This window comes from Watersipora subatra, chromosome 3 (genome assembly GCF_963576615.1).
Source record: "Watersipora subatra chromosome 3, tzWatSuba1.1, whole genome shotgun sequence".
Lineage (NCBI taxonomy): Eukaryota > Metazoa > Bryozoa > Gymnolaemata > Cheilostomatida > Watersiporidae > Watersipora > Watersipora subatra.
The window spans coordinates 20,360,464-20,381,533 of NC_088710.1; the positions used below are offsets into that span (position 1 = coordinate 20,360,464).

Below are 21,070 nucleotides of genomic sequence, written 5' to 3' on the forward strand. Positions count from 1 at the left end.
ATGAACAATATGGCAAAAGTTCTTTGAAATATAACTCGATCAGGATCATGAAGAAGAATATTTGCTCTCCAGCTAGTTTACTAGTCTCTGAAACAGAAGGACACTAGTTTTCTTTTTCTTGTTTAGTGTTTATTGTGAATTAATCATATTTTCACCATAAATATACATTGTATATTGTATATATGTACATTGTATATAAATCGTACACAGACAAATATATATATCTGAACAATATATATCTATATAAGACGTATATCTATATAGATATTTCTCAAAGTATGTGTGGCATTCCGGCTGTAGCTATTAAAATCTTAGAATAAAGAATGCATACCGAAGAAGGTTTAATCTCAGACCTACTTTTACCCAGTCCGACACCCTACCCAATAGGCGACAGAGATTGAGTTATTAGCTAGCCGGTGCAAGTCCCTATATGGGAGCACATACCTAACGACTTTGCACCCTTACGGCTTTGCATATCACGCAGGGTTATTGCGTAAGTATGTGATTGTCATTAGTTGGCTTACTAAAATTTTCCATTGGAAATATGCCAGGCTAATAGCGTGGCAAGCAACTCTCATTACTTCTCACAGTATATAAGCTGATTTTTATTATTCGAGCAACGCCGGGTAGCACAGCTAGTATATGAATATATGTATATGTGGGTCTGTTAGTGTCTGCTATGTATATATAGGTATAACCAATGATATACAGCCCAATTGGGGCTGTATATCATTGGTATAACAGACTAACAGAGTTGGCCAGAGTTATACCTATATGGAAACACAGCGAGTAGACAACCCTGGTTAAGTGGTCAGCATATCCAACACTTCCTAACATGGCATTTATTACTATCATGGTGATAGTATCCTCTAGCAACTGAGCTTGTAAAGTAATATTTTTTCATTCTTGTCAACAAGGTAGAATTGACTTCGGCACTATATTTGGAGTTACCCTTTCGCGTAACACAAAACCTATTTTATTGGGCCAAGCTCAATTGTTTTTGCCAGAGCCGTATAGTTTCACAGAGTCCCGCGACTAACAGAAGCGTATACGGGATCTCGCTCGATTCCAAACAAACAGGCCACGCCTACTATTTTTATATAAGTTATAATGGAGAGGTCGCAACATTAATCAACAAAAACTACTCCCATTAGCAGTCACTTTGAAATTGATTGTTGTATCATAAACCATTTGAAAGAAAACAAAATTTCCTACAAAAAGGTGCTAATAACGTTTTTGTAAAAACGTAAAGTAAATGCAAAAAAGAGCGGTATTGAGAGCGAGGTATGAATATTCCATTATATATCAGTATGTCGATCGGGTTTGTTTGGAATCAGACGTTTTTGTTTCCGGTTTTGGTCGCGAGACTTTTTAAAGCTATATGACTCTGACAGTGCAGAGCTGTATAACTTCACAGAGTTTTGCTGCTAACGGATGCGCATATCGAAGCTCGCACGGCTTCAAGCAAACAAGCCGCGCCCACTATTGTTTTATATAAGTTATAATGGAGATGCCGCAACACTAACCAACAAAAATTACTCCCATTGGCAGTCCCTTTGAAATTGATTATTGTATTATACACCATTTGAAAAAGGACAAAATTCTATACAAGAAACGACTAATGATTTTTTGTAATAAAGTAAAGTAAATGCAAAAGAGTGAGATGTTGAGAGCGAGGTAAGAATATTCCATTAGAGATCGGTATGTCGATCGGGTTTGTTTGGAATCAGACGTTTTTGTTTCCGGTTTTTGGTCACGGGACTCTGTGAAACTATACGGCTCTGGTTTTTGCGAGGTGGAAATCATTTGTATCGCCGACACGTTATCACTAGATAATTTTCCAACATTTTTAACATCCGCTTCCGCCAAATTAGTTGTACAATAAATATATCGGCACCCGCACCGCTGTAGCTTTGACCTTGTGCGGTATTTGTTTGGCACAAAAGAATCAGTGCCGCGACGTTGCAAGTGTGGCAGCATGAGCTAGTAAGGATACAACTTATTACTAAGATGGGTGATACCACCATCAGTTCATTAGAAGAAACAGCAGACGACCCAGAAAACGATACCATGCGTCGATCAAGATCAAATTCTTTACTCGCCGCGTCCTCTGAATCCACACGTCTCTGTTTGGATGTGGAAGACGAAAAACTGAAACGAATACTTGCTAATGATGTGAGTGAAACTGATATTGCTTTAATTACTACAGCAAGACGCTTATATTTTTGCTTCAAATTTAGCATTTTCCGTTCCCATCCCCTATACCATTACTTTAGACAATTTCGTTCTACATTCGTTTGGCAGAATCGCTAGTTATTTGTTAGTCGAGCATTGTTGTCACACCTTCAAATGCATATTTTACAGCATCGACAATGTCAGGTTTGCAATGGATATTACGGCTCAAATCATTCACAGCCGGTCTGCTGGACGTGTCATCTTTTTCTCTACGCCGCACCGGACCTTGACCAAGAAGAAAGTTTTCTAACGAAGCCATCAACACCAGAGGTATCTCCGTTTGTTTGGCAATTTTCATTGAATGTTATTAATTGAATTAGTTAATTAGTTACTGCTATGTCAGGCTATTTAAAATTATATATTATGAGCAAGAATTTTGTTAATTCACAGAGACCTCCAGTCTCTGTAGAGCCAGTTCCGCTTGTTGAATCGGATGATTCTGGGACAGAACAGCCGGATCTGCCTCTGGAGTCGGCAACAGATGAAGATGCTGCGGAGGCTTCTGTTGGAGCAGAGACAACTGATGCGCTACTTAACATATATGCCAGTCTTGAATGCTGCTCTCTTGCCCGAAATGACCCTCAAATGCTTGATGCACTCATGTCGGCAAATCCAACAAGTTCACCATGTGAGTTTTCGAGATCCACAATACCTTAAACCAAACAGGAATTTAAGGAAATTAATTGATAAAAGCAACTTCAAATATCCTGTCTTCACTTGCACTTACTAGGCCTTTGTTTGGTATGCAGGTAATATCCTATGCTGCTATTACTAAAGGCAAGACGGAAACTGTATGCAACTATATGCTCTCTATTAAATGATGGACAAGTGGCAGAGGTGATATGGGAAGCATACTCATGCAGTGACAGATAGCTCAGTTGGTATTATTGTTCACTAGATTCTATATATTTCAGTGATGCCTTGGCGAGCAGATCAACCACCATCCCATTCTGTTTCTTATATCCTATACCTAAAATCACTAGAGCTAAAGAAAAGGGTGTGTGAGCTGACTGTCTATAATCCTAACAATGGCGCTCACCTTGGCAGCCTCGTTGAAAACTTGCCACCAGAAGGTCAGCATTTCAGTTTGGCAAAGCGGTGGACACTGATTTTATGAACTGATGGTGTGATTGCTTATTAAAGTTTATGTTTGCATACGTGTTAACAAATTTGTTCTTCTGTTTCATACTTTTAGCACTATAAATAATGATCATGCTATGGCTATTAATTACAAAGTTTTTATGTAGCGATAGCGTAGCGACCCTTGGGTGTACCAGTGTTAAAGCGCTACCCTGGGCGGACAAGCAGATCATGTTTCCATAGGGTGCTATAGTAGAGCGATGGTTGCGCATCATCTTATGTCAAGACTTATGCCCAAGCACAGGTGTGAGGCCGTTTCCATGGCACAAAAATCCATGGCATTGCGCATCACACGGATGTTTCGCTTCCAAATAGCGACGCTGAATCACCACAGAATGAGAGCGACACAGCTGTTTCCATGATGGCATTTCAGCGCCATATGAGGGTGTGTCGTTATGCTATCGCTGTATGTAAACATAGTAATTGTCGTAGGACATGCTTAGCACATGTAACTAAGTTCCCAAAACTAGTGCCTAATTTTTAGTAGGTCATTTTTGACAACCTGCCAAAACTTTTTTCTTTCCTGCTAATTCCAAGAGTTTAAAGATTTGTTTGCACAACTTCATGCTAGATAGTCATTAATCATTGCTTATTCTATTTATGTATAAGCATGTTTCAATCGAATATAGTTAGTCTCACATGCTAGAAATAAACGATTTCTAGAGCTCATTTGATAAGCTCATTTCTAAGAATCAAGCTATTGATTCTTAGAAATGAGCTGCCTCACATGCTGGGTGTGAGCTAAGCATAGCTGTTAAACTGCATCGTTATAAAGATTTAACTCCAAGGCTAAACCTTGACTTATGTTTTTCCATAACTTTGCTATATAGACCATTTTAACTTCCCTTTTACGATTTTCTTGGAGATGAAATTTTGCGGCAATTCTTAGCTGTTGACAGGCTAAAACTCTGTTGTTCATAGTGCAATAAGTCTGTGCCTTGAAGGAATAGTAGTCTGTTTTTTTTTCAGGAAAGTTTGTACTCTTACTGGACAGCCTGTTCTCTTACTGTAGGGTTTATTGTCTTACAGTATGGCCTGTTCTTTTACAACAGAGGCCGTTCTCTTACAGTAGGATCTGTTCTCGGATAGTAGAGTCTGTTCTTTTTCAGTAAGGCTTGTTCTTTTATGGTAGGGTTTATTCTCTTAAATTAGCGTCTGTTCTCTTTCAATAAGGTCTGTTTTTTTACACTGCAGTCTGTTCTCTTACAGCAGGGACCCAATCCTACAGCAATTTTCTACTTGTAGTGTTACTGCAGATATTTCAGTATCTCGACGACTTTGGTTTCTGGGCAGTTAAGAATGTCTGTAGCAAGTGGGCAGCCCTCATCGATAGCGAAGTGCCTGACAACGTTTGGGAACAGTTTGTAAAAAATCGCTGGCCTCTCTTTGTACCCCGGTACATTGTGAACTCTTGGAGTGATGTGTACAGTTTGTTGTAAGTACATTTCAGTATTTAAAGACTTTAATAGTGTTTATCCTGGCTTTAAATAAATGTTTCCATGAGTTTTTTTTAGAGCTGCTCTGTCCATTATGTTAGAAAGCAAACTTGTGTGCATTTGAATAAGCCATTTTAACCAAAAGGGATGGAAGCAACATTGTTCATGCAGTAAATATCATTAGAATTTTATTTAGTAATGATGAGTGTAACAAAACTCTTATGAAGTTCGATTTTGTACCATATAATAAATACTGAGCCTTTGTTAAACAAGCGTTATAAAATCTGTAGGATGTGTATATTCTTGGTGATTTTGTGGTTGTTTTTAAATTGCCAATCATAAAAGTTCTGAATGCGAACAGGAAATGTGATGTTCATCAACTGTACCATTGATGATGGCCAGCAGCTCATCTAATTTAGCTGAAATAAATTCTCACAAAAACCTAATGATTTCTAGTAAATATACTTTTCATTTATTAGCTGTAATCCAGATATCCAGTTGCGCTATTAATTACTTTGTTTATGAAATGTATAAACTGAGCATAACCTTGGTACTAGATTCATATTATTTCTATTGAACTCTGAGTGAAAATAAGTGAAGGAATACTGTATACATAGTTGTCTAGGTTTTTCTATTTCGCTACATAAGCCCTTTTTATTTTTTGTCTTTAGAATCAACTCCTCCTCCTGCCACCACTGTCTTCCCTCTATGGTTCTCTTGGTAAGTCTTCCTTTTACATTTTTACATCTGCTGGTCTTGCCGGCTTCCACATCGCATTAATTAAATGTCCGTTTTTTTGTTTTGTATCTTTTTGTGTGTTGGCAAGCGCACTTTTTTATCATGTATGTTTATCTTGGGTTTTGCATTGCGCATGTCTGGTTTTTCTTGAGCATCCATAATTATTTTATGTGTTACTAGCGTTAAGGCCAGCACTGCCTGGGGTTTATTTCATTTTCCATCAAATAATTTGCAACACGTGTGCAGATTTTCAGCACAAATTGCTGCACCGCTTTCACATCAACAATCTATGTATCCATTCATTGAGGGTAATTGTCCTTGATACATGCGGAGGTGCATTCTTGAGTTTTTAATCAGATGGTTGTTTGAGAGGCTGGTTCTCAGGAACCAGATGGAGTTTTGCAACCAATTATTTTGGTGGCCTGGCGCAAGGCATGGAAGTTTGGACGAAATCGACCACAAAATGTAAAAACACATACTATTCACACAGACTTACAGACACACAATGACTAAGCAGGATTTAGTAAGAGATATCATATTTACATCACATATTTTCAATCGCATTATAAACATAATATGGCACAAGATTACCATGTTATGCTGAATAGGTGATAGGAATCTATACATGATTGTGTTATATACGTTCACGATATATTTTATTCATCTTTATACATATTATATGCGGCTGTATGGGAGCGGCGCTTCAACCATAGGCATAAGCAATGTACTATATCTACACTGATTATCCATATTTGGCTGTGAAAGTTCAAAGACTTATTGGTTCCCTTTTTCAGAACAGCCCTCCGATATGTGAGGCGGCTTGGAAGCATCGGCGTCTAGCCAGTGAGCTTCGCAGCTTACAAAAGGAGCCTCCGGAAGGCATACAGGCCGTGCCTCTTGATAGGGACTGTCGCTTCTTCCAGGCTCTCATCGTTGGTCCAAAGGGAAGTCCTTATGAGGGTGGAAGGTTCTATCTCTACCTTCAGATACCTAAAAGGTGAGATATTTCGTGTACCTTTTTGCCTATTTACTCACATAGCCGTGCAAATCCTTGCCTATCAGCTTCCTGTTGTTTTCTCCTATCATATCGCTGAGAAGCAAGTGGTGCAAATGTTTTTCTGCTCCTGCTAAATCTGTCATGAAAATATTTTTATACACCTTTAGCAGATCTCTAAGAATGTGTGTACTTTCCCTAGAAAACACACTTTCACTTGTTAGCTCCTCAAGGTCAGCCATGTTTCAATTTAGCTGTTGGTTTCCAGAGCAGTACAAATTCCAAAATTATTTTTTATTCCACATTCGCAATTTGCTGTCTGTTCATTGACCGTCTGATCCATAAGTAGCATGCTGTGTTTTACAGCTACCCTCTCATACCTCCACTTGTACGGTTCATCACTAAAGTACTGCACCCTAATGTAAGCCTCCACGGAGACATCGGTCTTGACTCAATTAACCACAACTGGAGTCTTGCCTTGACTTTGTCCAAGCTATTGCTCAGTATACAATCGCTCTTGACTGACCCATACATCAAGGTCTGCATGGAGCCTGCAGTTGGCAAGTGAGTATCCTTCACATGTCATGGCGCTATGTATTCCATATCTCCAGTCCTGTTTTTCAAATGTGTCTAATGCTATTACAACCAGGCCAGTTTTACAGACCTTGTCAGACATTCCCATCACCCTACTTAGCTTTTTGCATAGTTGAATATGCCAGAAATACTTTCTTGCAGGCTGTACGTGGAGAACCGCAACCTATTTAACCAGGCTGCAAGGGAATGGACCTGGCGGTATGCCATGGCCGAAGTGCAGCAAGTATACTTTGGACATGTTGGCTTTGAAAATGGCTTCCAACCATTTGCAGCTCGTTCCATATAATATTCTGTGATAATCATTTGCTATGTATTTTGTGCATCTCAAGTTGTTGCATTGGCGTTACCTAAATTATCAATGTTTGATCGTGGTTTGTTATGTACATATTTTTGTAAATGTTTGTTGATAGTTCTATTGCCAGGCAATCTTGGACACCTCTCCTCATTAACCAGTCATTATAGACAAAATAATGCCAGTACTAAGACATGGCGAGCTCCTTATCACGTCGTTGTGTGAGCAAGATTTTTGTACATGTAATAATGTTGGTTTAGCCTTTATTGATTTCAACTTTTCTCAATGTCAGATGCACTAGTCCACTGGCTTTTACAATATTTTTGTATTTTGTTATGTAAGAATAGGAATATTCTGAGTGAATATGAAATGTATAGACTCCATAGTGATATTGCTTATAAAGCAAATTTAGGAGTTCCAAAATTTAATAATATTGTTATATTTAATACAATATTATTTATTAAACTGATAACTCATTATATCAGAGTATGTGAAGCATTAAATGAGATAAATGCAAAGCAAAGTCTTTAAATGTATTATTCCAACGGGAAGACTGTCGGGAAGACTGTCGTGAAGACACCATCAACTAAGCGGGAAACTCCAGGTTAGCAATTGTCTTCTCTTTGCCAATTAATCGACCATTGATGATTTGACGCGATGAAGATCATTCTGTCCTCTAAAACTCAACTAAAGATGTTTACAATGGTGAGAATTGATAGGCATAAAAGGCTTGTACAGTAGAATGCATGTGATGGCTAATTCATACATACCGGTGCTGTCAGTAACTAGAGGAAGTTAGGCTTGTTCTTTAGTTTCTTCAATTCCCTTGAGCTATCAGTTGGCACTACAGCAAACGGGCGTGGTAATCAGTTGGCGTCACGACATTCCAGTACTTGTTATCAACAATCACTAACAGCAACCTCAAAATATGCTGTTTAGTTTTCAGATGATTGCATTAATAACTTATTTGCAACATAGACTTTACAAGTAGCTCAAATGGTACAGTTGTATATGAAGAGCAATTGCTGCAGGCCACACCAGTAACAAAATATACAGGATATTTTTATTTGGTCAAACAACTACTACAGAAAATGATTAATTCTACTTATGACCAGGCGTTCCACTATGGCTAATCATAACAAATCACTCATTTTCGGACAACACATTTCTGGAAACTTCGTATCAACTTGTTTTAGTTGAAAACATTTCCACCAAACACAGCTGCTAGCATGAATCTTGTGCGTGTAAATGAAAAAAATTCTGACCAGGAAGCCATTGTTGGCAACTAGCGTTCTAGATGAGCTGAAGGGTGGGGGAGGTGGGCTCTGGTGATCGTCTAAACTACGGTGTACAGTAGAATAGGGCTAACTAAACTCCTGCATTTTCCGGACTGTTAACCACACCCCTATATAAGCCACATCTGCCCTATTTTAGAAAAACTAATAATAAAACAATACATAGGCTGCACCTTTTGTATAGGCCGCAAAACTCATAACAGTGCTTTTTAACACGGCTGCAACTTAGCTGGTTAAAACTGAACAGTGCCGTTAGGCACTGTTCCGTATTAACCACTGCTTTTTAATCTAATGCTTAACGGAGCAGTACCGGTTAGGCACTGTTTCGTTTTTCTTTCACCGCTAAAGGCGCACTAACCGGAGATTCCGGTTAATGCGCCCTAGCGGTGAAAGAAAAATCCACAGAATAGCAGCAGCCTCTAAATAAGCCGCATGGCTCAAAACGTCTGAAAAAAGTAGCGACTAATAGTCCGAAAAATACGATACTGCGATTCTGTCCATTGGCTAGAATAAACTGGATTGATGGAGGCCGACTATTACTTCCATAAAACAAAAGCAAGTTTTTTCAAACTTAGAATATTTCTAGTTGATGGAACTCGAATAATTACTGTGATAGGAATTAATAACCTACTGCAGGTGACTATTGATGATAACATACGGTATAGCATATAACTAGAACAGATCCACCTAAATGGTGAGGAGGAACGTAACCTTGGTCTTACCTGCTTTGAGAGTCGACAAAGAAATATAGGTAGGAAGGGCAGCAGTCAGCTGTTTACCAGCAGAGACCACAACATTATCAACTCCTGATTCGTCTGAGCTGCAAATGGAGCTTCAGATGAGACAATATTTCACGCTTGAAAATGGATGGAGGGTTGTAAAGGTTGACTTGCAACAAAATTCACATTACAGTTATTTGGTATCAAAAGATTCCCCGTGTCTTACTCTGTTGTGTTGTAGGTGCAAAATATGTGGGAATGTGATTACAAGCTCTTAAAAGCTCAAAAACGAAAAGCCGCCGTAGATTGGAATCCGTTTATTTTTTTGACATAGCCATGACAGTGTGGTTATTGTCTTGCCACATGATGTTCTCACGTGAATTGAAAGGCCAATAAAAAGCTCAATATAATTTTATCGTAGCACTAGTTTATGACAAACACTTCAGGTTTTACCGAAGACCCCGTATTAAATATAGATGCTCGCTACTTTACAGTTTTGTTTCGGCTTGGACTAATCGTCAAGTCGTAATCTGATCATGTGACTCAATACTTCGAAAATAATTTTGGCAGCACTTTTCGACTATCACAGGTGACCAACAGGCTCGTCATGATTATCAGACAATGATAAGTACTCCTTCGAGGTAAGGTTAAAAAATTAAATGAATTTTTACGGTAAGTTATAAGATATCAGTGCTAAAAGTGACAGCATTACAATGACGATAAAACAGACGCGTAAGAACAATAGACATGGTTTTATTGAATGCGTGAAGTATATTTGTGAAAATATTTCGACGAATAAGGTTGCATGAAAGTGTAAACAGAAACCATCTTTAAGTAGTCAAGGGATGTCGAAAATGTGAGTTCCACATCAACTTCCTGTAAAATTACCGCAGTCATAGTCTATAAAACCAGTGAGATTGATTATAAAAAGTAGAAAAATTGTCTGGGAAAACTAATAATGCTGCAGTTACGGTACAGCCAATAAATGAAAAAGTTAAGTCTAGTAGTTTTTTCTTTTTGTATGGCCACAAGGGTGAGTTTGAAAAGATCTTGGAACGAATTAGGCAATTTACATGTACTTTACAGTTCATATAACATAACATTCCTATAACGTAAACCTTCCTGGAACGGATTATTTACGTTGAAGGAGCATTTACTGTGTAGACTTAGCTGTCTGAAAAAAGAGAGCAAAACCGATCTAAATGGACATTGAAGGCGTGGGCTCCACTTAGCCTAATGTAAAATTACTGTAATCATGAACACTAAACCAAGTGAAAGTGACAAGAAAAAAAAAGTTATCGATACAAACCAATAATACCACAGTTGCTGTACAGTAATTAAATCTAAAAATTAAATTTAGCTTTTTCTTATTTAAATGGATGTTCTTGGAACAAATTAGGCAATTTGTATGTATTTTACAGTTAGAATAACGTAAAATCCTTATAATGTAAACGTTCTCGGGAGTGAATTATTTATGTTGTGGGAGCGTTTGCTGTATTTTTCAACTTTGAGAACTACACGTCGTTTTGCAGAAATGGAAAGCCCAAGAAACAAACATGAAGGTAACAACCATACCTAGTAATGTCATCAGTAGTTAGGCTTTTAGTTGATGCCTGCACTTTAGCCTTGACACTTGCAACAGGTTTGGTAGGCTTGATTGGGTGCCTGAGGCGGCATTTACTACCCTTGGAACATGAGCCTTGGCTATCTCTATTCGGGCACACGTCTGTATGAAGTTTTTTGCACTACAGTAGATGAAACAAAACTTACACTGTGACAGACTAAAACTGACAAGCAGAATTAACACATACTAGCTTACTAACCAATGTTTGATGTCAAAGCTAACCTTTTCCCCTAGATGACAGTACCGAAACTCAGCAAAACTTGTGCATATGGGAGCATCTTTGCCAACATTAACATGGAGGTAAGGACAATTATCTCGAGCGCAGCACCCACGTAGAAAATGCTGGCAGACGGGAACTTTCTCCTTTCTGGCCTCGTGAGAGAAGACACAGTTTTCAATGTTGCATGTGCCTCTCAGGTACCTAAATGCAAACAGCACATACATCTGCAAACTTCCTAGAGGTTAAGATACATGTAACTAGATAGTTGTTGAATGAGTTCAGTCTCTAAGAAAATTGAAAGCTAAACAAAGTTTTTACAGGCTTAGTGTTTTCAGGATAAACTCAGAGACTATGGGAAACAGTCTTGTCTACAGGTTTCAAAAATTAGCTATGAACTAAAGTAAAAACAGGAATCTCGGAGTACTTAAAGATGAGCTTGCAAAAGATTTTAGTAAACTTTATTAGTAAATTTTATCTTTATCGGTATTTTCTATTTTCTTCGGCAAATTTTCATCACTTGCGATTGTTTTTAATGTTTGAGGTGATCTGATTATCAGGATGTTTCAAGATTAAAATGGAAATTTATGTACGATTATGTACAGTACAATTATGTACAGTACGATTATGTACAGTACGATTATGTACAGTACGATTATGTACAGTACGATTATGTACAGTACGATTATGTACAGTACGACTATGTACAGTACGATTATGTACAGTACGATTATGTACAGTACGATTATGTACAGTACGATTATGTACAGTACGATTATGTACAGTACGATTATGTACAGTACGATTATGTACAGTACGATTATGTACAGTACGATTATGTACAGTACAATTATGACATCTATAGTTGCAAAGAATAGAGGCGCATGATGCCACAGCTTGAATGCAATAGCCGATATCACCTGTAGCAACAATAGCAACTAGGGATGTCGTTTCGCACAGATTTGTTTTCTGAACATTTCAACTGCGATGAAGTGTTTTCGATTTTACTCTTGAAACATCCTGGCAGTCAGATTACCTCAAAACAATTGCAAATGGTAGAAAAACACCGATACCTGCTGATAAAATCTACTGAAATTTTGTGCCAATCAGTCTCTAAGGTGATCAAGCAGATGATCAAGTGAAGCAAATATCTATGGTTATAAAACATTGATGAAACCGTAAGAATCACATAATACAAAAAGAATGGAGAGGATATAGCAAGGAACTATGGGAACAGCACGAATTTTGAATGACAGCAATGAGCTATGGAATATAAAAGCATATCTATTATGGAATACAGAAGAGTAATATGACCTAATAAGGAAACTACGGACAACCAACATCTATAAAATTTATAGATTTACTTGATTTACTATTCAATAGTAAATCAAGACGAGAACTAACTGGCTGACAGAACTATTATAGAATCAGAACTGTTGTTTTACTTTCAACCTGCGCATCATAGACCTGTTAACTATACATATAATAGGTATAGTTAATAGGTCTATGTTGCGCATTGTCATCTTAACAATGGCGTTAATATACAGTTGTATGTATATTTCTCAGACTCACAATATCGACAGCAGAAAAGGATATACTTCTTACAGAATACTAAGACTTGTGTACTACCAATCACGTATTCCAGCTCATCACACTTCCACCAATCACATCACAATGTCTTTGAACATATTGTCTTTTAGCAAACTCGTTCATTTCTGCATTTGTATCACAAGTTTCAAAATCCTGCATAAACCATGCCCAGAATATTTGTATTTACCCTTTCGTGCATATGACACACACAGTTTTTTCTATTCTGTGACACCAACATACTACATCCATCATCGTATCTTTCAGTTTATGAACTTTCTGCTACTACAAACTTCAATTCACTATCCTACTCCTGTGCAATACTACTAGATTACCGAATTCAAAACAAATTTGTTCAACTCAGTAATTCCTGATTTTTGTCCTTTCGGCATGTAATGAAACATGATTTTGTGATGATTTCGAAAGCCGATAAAAAGTTATACATACATACAAGTTAAACCTACTTGAAACAGTTTTGATTAGTAACTGCTTTTGGTCACATAAGCATCGGTCACACAAGAATGTCTGGAAAGCTTTTTGTGTCATCATTCTTACAAGTTATATTAAATAAGCAAACTTTCTGATCAGTACAGTCATAACTACATATGAAAAACAGGTTGTGATTAATACAGAGCCATTTATTAAATTTCGAATCCACGATGAGCTATTGATTAAAACAACAGCATATTGCCGAGTATTAAAAACATACCGAGTACAGACGGCAACCTTATCTGGGTCATGTATGTAGTAGCATTTTTCTCCTCTCTTGCATCTACCAAACCTCATGTAGAACATACAGTGCTTGTTGTTTGTACGATCTTTTTTGTACTTGGCCCTCATGCTCACCACAACACTTTTTTGAAGGCAGTGGCTGCAGGAAATATGAGTTCTTATCAAGAATGACGTCGTTATTACTTAGTATATTGCCTTTGCTGCACCATGTAAGTAAATGGTAAACATACCACCTTAAAGAAATAACACCAACCACCCAAAAGGTTCATGATAGGTTGTAAGGGTAAGCTATGGATAGCATCGGCATCATCATTAATCCAACCGTCTTTAAATAGCTAACACGACCTTATCAGCTAATGAACTACATCTATTTATTGCTACTTCATTGTATTTGTTAAATTTTAATTAAATATTTCTGTGATTAGTGGGTAGGTGTAAATTTTTAAAATTAATGAAAGGGTCAGAAAGAGGGAGATACAAAAGCTCTCGAAATATTGTTGCACAAAAACCTGAAAATAAGAAAGAATTTGATCTTCTAGAGTCCATAGAATTGTACTTGATGGCAAAAAATCAAATGCGAAATGCAAATTAGAAAGTGAAAAACAAAAGGCTATAAACAAACCCTTTTTCCAAATTTTGGGCTTTTTCTGTTGACATTTGCAGTAGTTGAAAAATGAAGCTTACCACACGTGGGAAGCTTCATTTTTAAATATAGATATATATATAAAAATACATATATATTTTTGTTTAGAACTTCACAGACTTATCACAAGTCAAGAATCAATCCGATAGTGTAACCTACCTTGCAAGTTTTCGGATCAATAAGTTGCTATCCTTTGGTTTTGGCTTAGCTTCTCTCTTCACTACAGAGAATTAAAAAGTTTATCAAAATAAAGCATGAATAAATTGCAGAACAAATGAGATCAGAAAAAACCATCATACAACCAACCAACCTGGAGGTGAATGAGAGTGACGAAGAAGCTTGTACGGAGATATAAAAGTGTGCTGATAGCTCCTTTTTAATGATTGTTTCACCCACTTATAGCTTCTTCGGTCTTTTTTTGGAGTTGTCACGAATTTCAAAGTTTTTCTTGTTTGATCTAATTTATCTATTTTATAGCGGGTCCGCAAGGCTGGGCGTTTTCGTCTGTCCACCTTGTAAGGAGAAGATTGAATACTTCTTTTGGATGTAGCAGTATGAACAGTCGGACTCGTGCTGGTTCTCTTGCGTATTTTGTACCTGGATATGACTCTTTTGCCCGAGCGAGATATGTAAGGAGATGGTGATACATAAGGAGATCGAACATTGCTACTAAAGTAGGGTGACGGAATGGAGTCTCCAGATATTTTCATAGTCAATCTAAGACCTGAAGGACTTTTTCTTGAAACAAGTTTGTACTTACCAACTCTCTGTAGATTGTTTTTACTTTTAAAAACTGGCAAACTTGTTTTAGGAGATTGCACAGGCAGATTTTTTTTGGTCAGTTTGTATCGAGATTTGACATATTGTGGCCTGACCCTCGTGCTTTGAGAAATAGGAGACTTGGCAACGATATGCGCACAATTTTCACGATTTTTCAATATTTTTGAATTGATCCACACAAACTGGCTACCGCTTGGTTTGCTTTGAGACACTTTGCTAGTGGCCTCATCTTGGTGTTTTCTTTTAAGGCTCTGCAGCTCCATTTTATGATTTTGCTTTATAACCTGCTTATGTGAAGGTAGCACTGGTACACTGCTAGGCAACGTAATATCTCCAAAGTGCCCCAGATGTTGGGGTACGCTAGGGTTTTTACAAGGGGGTACAATTAGCCTTGTAGTAGTAGAACTAGCAGGAGCATTAGAGAGGACACCACCCATTTTAGAACTTGTTTGTGTTGGGTTAAGTACAGTCCTCTTTGAACTGGAAGAACCTGAAAAAAATCCAATCTCCAGCAAAAAATGCATATTACACAATAAAATATTTGAATCAAATATAATGTAATTTATCTCCTTGATTAAAAGAAATACATGTCTAGAGCATGACTTTTTGCAGCATCTCACCTGGCTTTATTACAATCCTACGGGGAGACCTTTGAGATAAACCTATCTTAACATCTCCTTGTTTTCCTGCTGAATTATGTTTTATCAAAGAATATCTGTTGGAAACTTTAGGCTTGCTGATCCTGAAATATTTAGTAAAACTTATGATAAAAAACCAACAAGTGTGCTGAATATATCGCTGATATAGTTAGCTACAAATTACGAGCGGAATAGAAGGAAGATACACTAGAAACCAATAACTTACTGCTTTGGGTAAGATTTTTGGGGTCCTGAAAATGAGGATGCATTCTGATAGCTTTTAATCAGGTCTACAATTATAAATAAAACTGGTATGGCAATCTTACTCAGTACAAAATGGTAACGAGACCACAATTGCTAATTCTGAAATATCTTAAAGGAAAGTATATGCAGCGAAAAAACTAAGCATTGCCTTACCTAACTTGTACATGAAAATTACAAGTATATAAATAGTACCTTGATAATACTGTATTTCTTGCTGAAGTCTTTCTTTTTCAGCCATCTATGAACTCCTGTAACGTGTATTTAACTCTTGTAAGCTTGAAATATCAGAAGCTAACAAATAACCATGTTAACCCACAAGATACCTAGTAAGTTAAATACATGTAACCTAGCATATAGCCAATACAGTGGTGCCTCAGCGCTTCACCTGGCCTCACCTACGCTTAACCTCCTGATCTGAACCATTCAGTGATCAACAAGAAACTGCTTCTGAATTTGAACAGAGTTTTGGAGCTCGCATTATCCAAGTAAAGCCGGAGAGCGCCAAATCGAACCAAATACGCTTCTTGGCCCTTCTCGATCATTTAGTAGGTGTCATAGATACGACTATGCAACTCAGACTGCTAGCAAAAGAAGACATACGCTGTTCCCTCGAGTGTTTTTGCCAGTTTGCTAACTTCGTTTCCGAACTAATCAGTGTTCGATTACCAAATCCGAACGAATTACAGTTGAGCACTTATTTCTAAGCCAGAGGCACGTCATTGAAAACTGACTGCCACATTGGTTAGGCATGAAATCCCAGACTGAATGCAGTAGTGGTAAGCAGAAAAGAGTAAATGCAGTGGTGGTTGACATGACATGGTAGACAAACACCAACGGTGATTAATATAACAGAACAAACAAGACCTGGCATAGCGAGGTTGGTGCGGTAGTGGTTGACTTAACATGGCAGACGGGATGTTGTGATAGCTGATCTGAGAACAGCAGTAGTTAATTTTAGTCGGCTATAGCCCTTTCATAAATCTTGCTTACATGAGACAAAAAGGTCACACCTAAGCCTACTCATCAAAAATAGATATCATATAATTTACATCTACACGACAATACCTTCAGCAGCATAACCATGGAGGTAACAATAGCCAGGTGGTTCAACTAACATGAAGGAGAGAGTTTATAACCTTGTTGATTCTTACCTGTATGGCTCTGAATAGATTGTACAACCTATATGAACTTTGATGGTGCAATGATAGTGACCTTGATATGGCGCAAAGTTCAAGTCCACCTCTTGACTGTACACATGAAATTACCAACTTTTGGCATGAGGCAAAGTGACAAAAGACAGCATCAAATAATAGCAAAAGACTTCTTATTATATTCCAGATAAACAATAAGTGGCTTGTTAATGATTACTTCAGTGCTAGGTTATTTTCATAAATAAGTACTGGTTTTCTTTTCTAAATGCCAGATCCTCTCAACAATGGGTTAAAACAATCAATGTATCAAATTTAATCTAAAATAACCTGCATAATACATTTGTCTAATCCTATTGACTGAAACATGCATGCTAATAATTTTTAGCCATATCAAATACAGACTATTTTTCTATAACTATAATGTACTATTATGGCCAATAATTCCAACTATATCTACAAAGAAACTGAAAATTTAATCAACTTTTTTGGAGTAAAATTATAAACCAAATTTACTGTTATATTTTAAAAACCAGTTGGTGTTATATATAGTCTAACTCATTTCAGCATTGAATACACATTATTAAATGCATTTTAAATTATCCAAGCTAGCAGAAAAATTTTCCATAGTAAAAAAAGACATTCAAATGATTGGTTGTCCTGAAAGCAAAAGAGAAATGAGATTATTAGAAGCAAAATGGCCCACAGATTGTTAATCTTCAAATGTGATATATTAATTATATTTACGGGTTGTATGGAATACACATTATTTGATTAAGAAGAGTACAAGGTGGAATAAGATAACAATAATTTGCTGGTAGTTTAGGATAGTAATAAATTTTGGTCTATGCACTAGCAGAAATAAAGAAGGAATAGGATATCAATGAATACAGAAATGCAGTGCTTTATATCATTAAACATTGTACTTTACCAGAACATACATATTTTGGTCTTTTTGAAATCGATAACACCTTCGGATTCCAGCGAAACAAAATAATGAAATTCAATCCCAAAAATATGTTGACATAAAACCTATCGTAAGTGACTTACATTTCCTGATTTTTTGCAGCTCTAAAGGATGTGACAAAATTTTCACATTAGGTAAATGTTTTTACTTCTCATAAAATTTTAGACTTGAAAGAAACATAAAATAATTGTACATATCAACTCATGATGTATTGTGCGAAGCTATGTCCAAAACTGTTTAATTGATGCATCCATATTACTACTGGCAATTGAACACTACAAACATCTAGAAATATGAATAGTAATCTATGAGAACCTTGCAGATGCAAAATAGTCCCAATGTGCCTAGAAAAAGGAGAAAGTATATAATTATCTTATGAGATGTCAGAGCTAAAACTAATTAGATTTGAAATAGAATATGATAAGACATCTAGCCATCACGACAACCCCAATAATTATCACTTCACATCTTTATATTTTGTTGAAGATCAATTGAAAAGGTTTGTTGTGGTGGAGATTTATCATTGAGCAATCGTCACATAATGTATAATGATATATGGCTCAATTCTGGAAGTAGATAAGCACTGAGAAGCTATTTTACATTAGTTTTTGCCAGTACAGATAGAAAACTATTTGTAGTTTACAGACTTTTGCAGGCAGTGTGCTGGAAAGACAAAAGGGATAAGCCATGCCAAAAGGTCAGGTAATAATTGAAGAGTTGTTTTTCCACCATGATGTAGCTGCAGCTTTGATTCTTTTTTTACTTAAAAACCAAGCTAACCAATGAGCTACAGTCAAATAAAAAGATATTATCTAATTAAAAATCTTATAGGAGCATTACAAAATTAATGACAAGTATTGTTTTGCAAAAGAGCTGGTGTATAAGTGTGTAGTGTGGAAATATTAACAAACGCAGATGCAAGAATGAATACAATGCCTGAGCCATCTAATATTATAATGAAGATGACACCTAATACATCAGAAAACAATAAGGAAAAACAGTCAGCATTTGCCAATCTACAAGCGGATTAGAAACATCCCAAGAAAGTATCTCATGAGGAAAAAGACATCAATTGGCTTGCTAGAAAACCGTCAAATTAAATTAGATCTCTACCAGATGTGACCAAAACAATTAGAGTTAGTTATTATTTCCAATCACCACATTCTCATGACATATTTAAGACAAGTCCACTCAATTGTGAACCTTCTGCGACATAAAAACACCTTCTCACAGGCAAACAGAGACAGCTACAAAAAAGAACAGCTCCAATGACGCAGCCTCTTTTCTATGGGCCTGCTGAGGCTCTCTCTTTCCCAAAGGCCTACAAGGCTATCTCTTTCCCAGGAGTCTGTTGAGGCTCTCTCTTCCCTCCTGCCAGCTGAGGCTCTCTCTTCCTTCCTGCCAGCTGAGACTCTCTTCCCTCCTGCCTGCTGAGGCGCTTTCTTCTGCCTATAAAGCCTCTCTCTGTCTCTTCTTTGCCTACAAAATCTATCTTTTCTCCACCTATGGAGCCTCCTTCTCAATCATCAGCTGAGCATTTTCTACTTCACCATCTCAACTACTGAGCTTCTCTACCTATGGGCCACCATAACTCTCGTTTGACTGTCAAGACTCGCAGCCGTACAGGACTGAACAAAAGAAAATGGACGACCGTTCGAGGAAGAGTGTAACTTTTATTGGCTATTTCAACCTTTTGTCATTAATATAGTTGTTTAGAACTTTGTTAGCTGTGTATTTTATTCGTTCAACTTACAGAATAAAAAAGTAACTTCTACTGGTAAATATCAGTACTGATTACAATAGCTTAACACCTTCACCAGTACATAAACCAGAAATAATCAAATTAGTTCACGCAAGCTAAGCAGAGTGGGCAAACTGAACTTAGGCAAAATAGAATAAGATGACAAAGCAAATTCAACACTGATGTTGTGTGTGAATTTGGATTAATTGTGTACAACATATTTCTCCCTAAACACGCATAACAAGCGTCTATAAATGAAAATTCAACAAAAACATATTGCATACAGTTATATGCAACATTATCTAGATAGATTTTTGCAAACATTATAAACAGATACTGATGTAGCCAACTTATACTGACAACCTCACCTAGCTAGATAGCTAACGTGTCTAGCTTCTATGACAATCACAGCTTTAAAATCTACTTAGCTGTCCGCACCACTTTGATTCCGGCCGAAGAACCAACAACTCGATAACAGTGCGAAGTGACCTTTCTTGCATGAGCGAAATGCAAACAAATCAGTTCATGTATATACCAAATTGCCAAAATTTTAACTTTGGTATCATCAAAACTTTTTAATTATTAGCAATAGAGATTTAGGCAAAAATAAATGTTGAGACGAATACTCCTAGGATTTACCCTGAACTCCGACGGAAATACAAGTGTCACGCATGAGTTAGAATCGGTATATAGGGTAATTGCTATTTTGAATAAAACTCAAGCTTGTAGCGAGCGCTCATTATAAGCCCCGACGATCCTAAGAATAACAGCGATCTGCTCAAGTAGCGAGTCAGGATGAGTTGAGGCTTCGCTACCTGAACAGACAACTTCAAATAAAGATTACTAAAGGTTAGAGAGATCTATCACTGGCGACGTTGCAAATTTGACACGGTAATGAGGCAACTTTTACTGTTTTACACCCTTTCACATTGATTGCAATTCAACTCCCTTCCAGCTAACCAGTCTTTTTGCTTTGATTAGTTTAATAAAAAAATAAAAGTTCTAACTTTTAAGTTTTGTTCACCCATTTATACCCAGCTGTTGTTATCTAAAATGGTAAAAGTACTTCACTTTCGAGAAACCCTAGATTGTTATGAAGAAGATATTTAAATCCAAAAAGCAGGCTTTAGCTTCGATGTATTACAAAGCGGAAAGACATAATGTAAAGTTGTTTTTGTGACTAAAAATTGTATGTAAGTTACAGCAAAGTCAAGAATCGCAACATGCCACCCTGTATAGAAGTATTCAGGGTGGCTTGTTGCAGTGACCCGAACGTTATAATGGTA

At 37.0% G+C, this 21,070-nt stretch overlaps 2 protein-coding genes across 5 annotated transcripts; one reads left to right on the plus strand and one right to left on the minus strand.

The window, feature by feature from the left end:
• Positions 1 to 1,888: 1,888 nt before the first annotated feature.
• Positions 1,889 to 8,172, plus strand: LOC137390037 (uncharacterized). The gene is made up of 9 exons (XM_068076268.1): positions 1,889 to 2,175; positions 2,365 to 2,505; positions 2,626 to 2,863; positions 3,150 to 3,308; positions 4,621 to 4,810; positions 5,483 to 5,531; positions 6,344 to 6,546; positions 6,910 to 7,107; positions 7,279 to 8,172. The coding sequence occupies exons 1-9, from the start codon at positions 2,011 to 2,013 to the stop codon at positions 7,421 to 7,423; spliced, it is 1,488 nt and encodes a 495-aa protein (XP_067932369.1). The 5' UTR covers positions 1,889 to 2,010; the 3' UTR covers positions 7,424 to 8,172.
• On the minus strand, positions 6,435 to 17,411 carry LOC137390035 (zinc finger CCCH domain-containing protein 3-like). 4 transcript variants are annotated; one of them, XM_068076267.1, is made up of 12 exons: positions 17,080 to 17,411; positions 16,121 to 16,176; positions 15,891 to 15,954; positions 15,647 to 15,768; positions 14,557 to 15,516; positions 14,406 to 14,466; positions 13,581 to 13,742; positions 11,290 to 11,488; positions 11,019 to 11,188; positions 9,447 to 9,544; positions 8,200 to 8,273; positions 6,435 to 6,539 (listed from the first exon to the last, which is right to left on the minus strand). In XM_068076267.1, the coding sequence occupies exons 2-11, from the start codon at positions 16,164 to 16,166 to the stop codon at positions 8,215 to 8,217; spliced, it is 1,941 nt and encodes a 646-aa protein (XP_067932368.1). In that variant the 5' UTR covers positions 16,167 to 16,176; positions 17,080 to 17,411; the 3' UTR covers positions 6,435 to 6,539; positions 8,200 to 8,214. The 4 variants fall into 4 exon arrangements, with proteins under 4 accessions (XP_067932368.1, XP_067932367.1, XP_067932366.1 ...); XM_068076266.1 differs by lacking the exon at positions 6,435 to 6,539 and adding an exon at positions 7,987 to 8,105; XM_068076265.1 differs by lacking the exon at positions 6,435 to 6,539 and adding an exon at positions 7,987 to 8,116.
• Between the last annotated feature and the right edge of the window lie 3,659 nt (positions 17,412 to 21,070).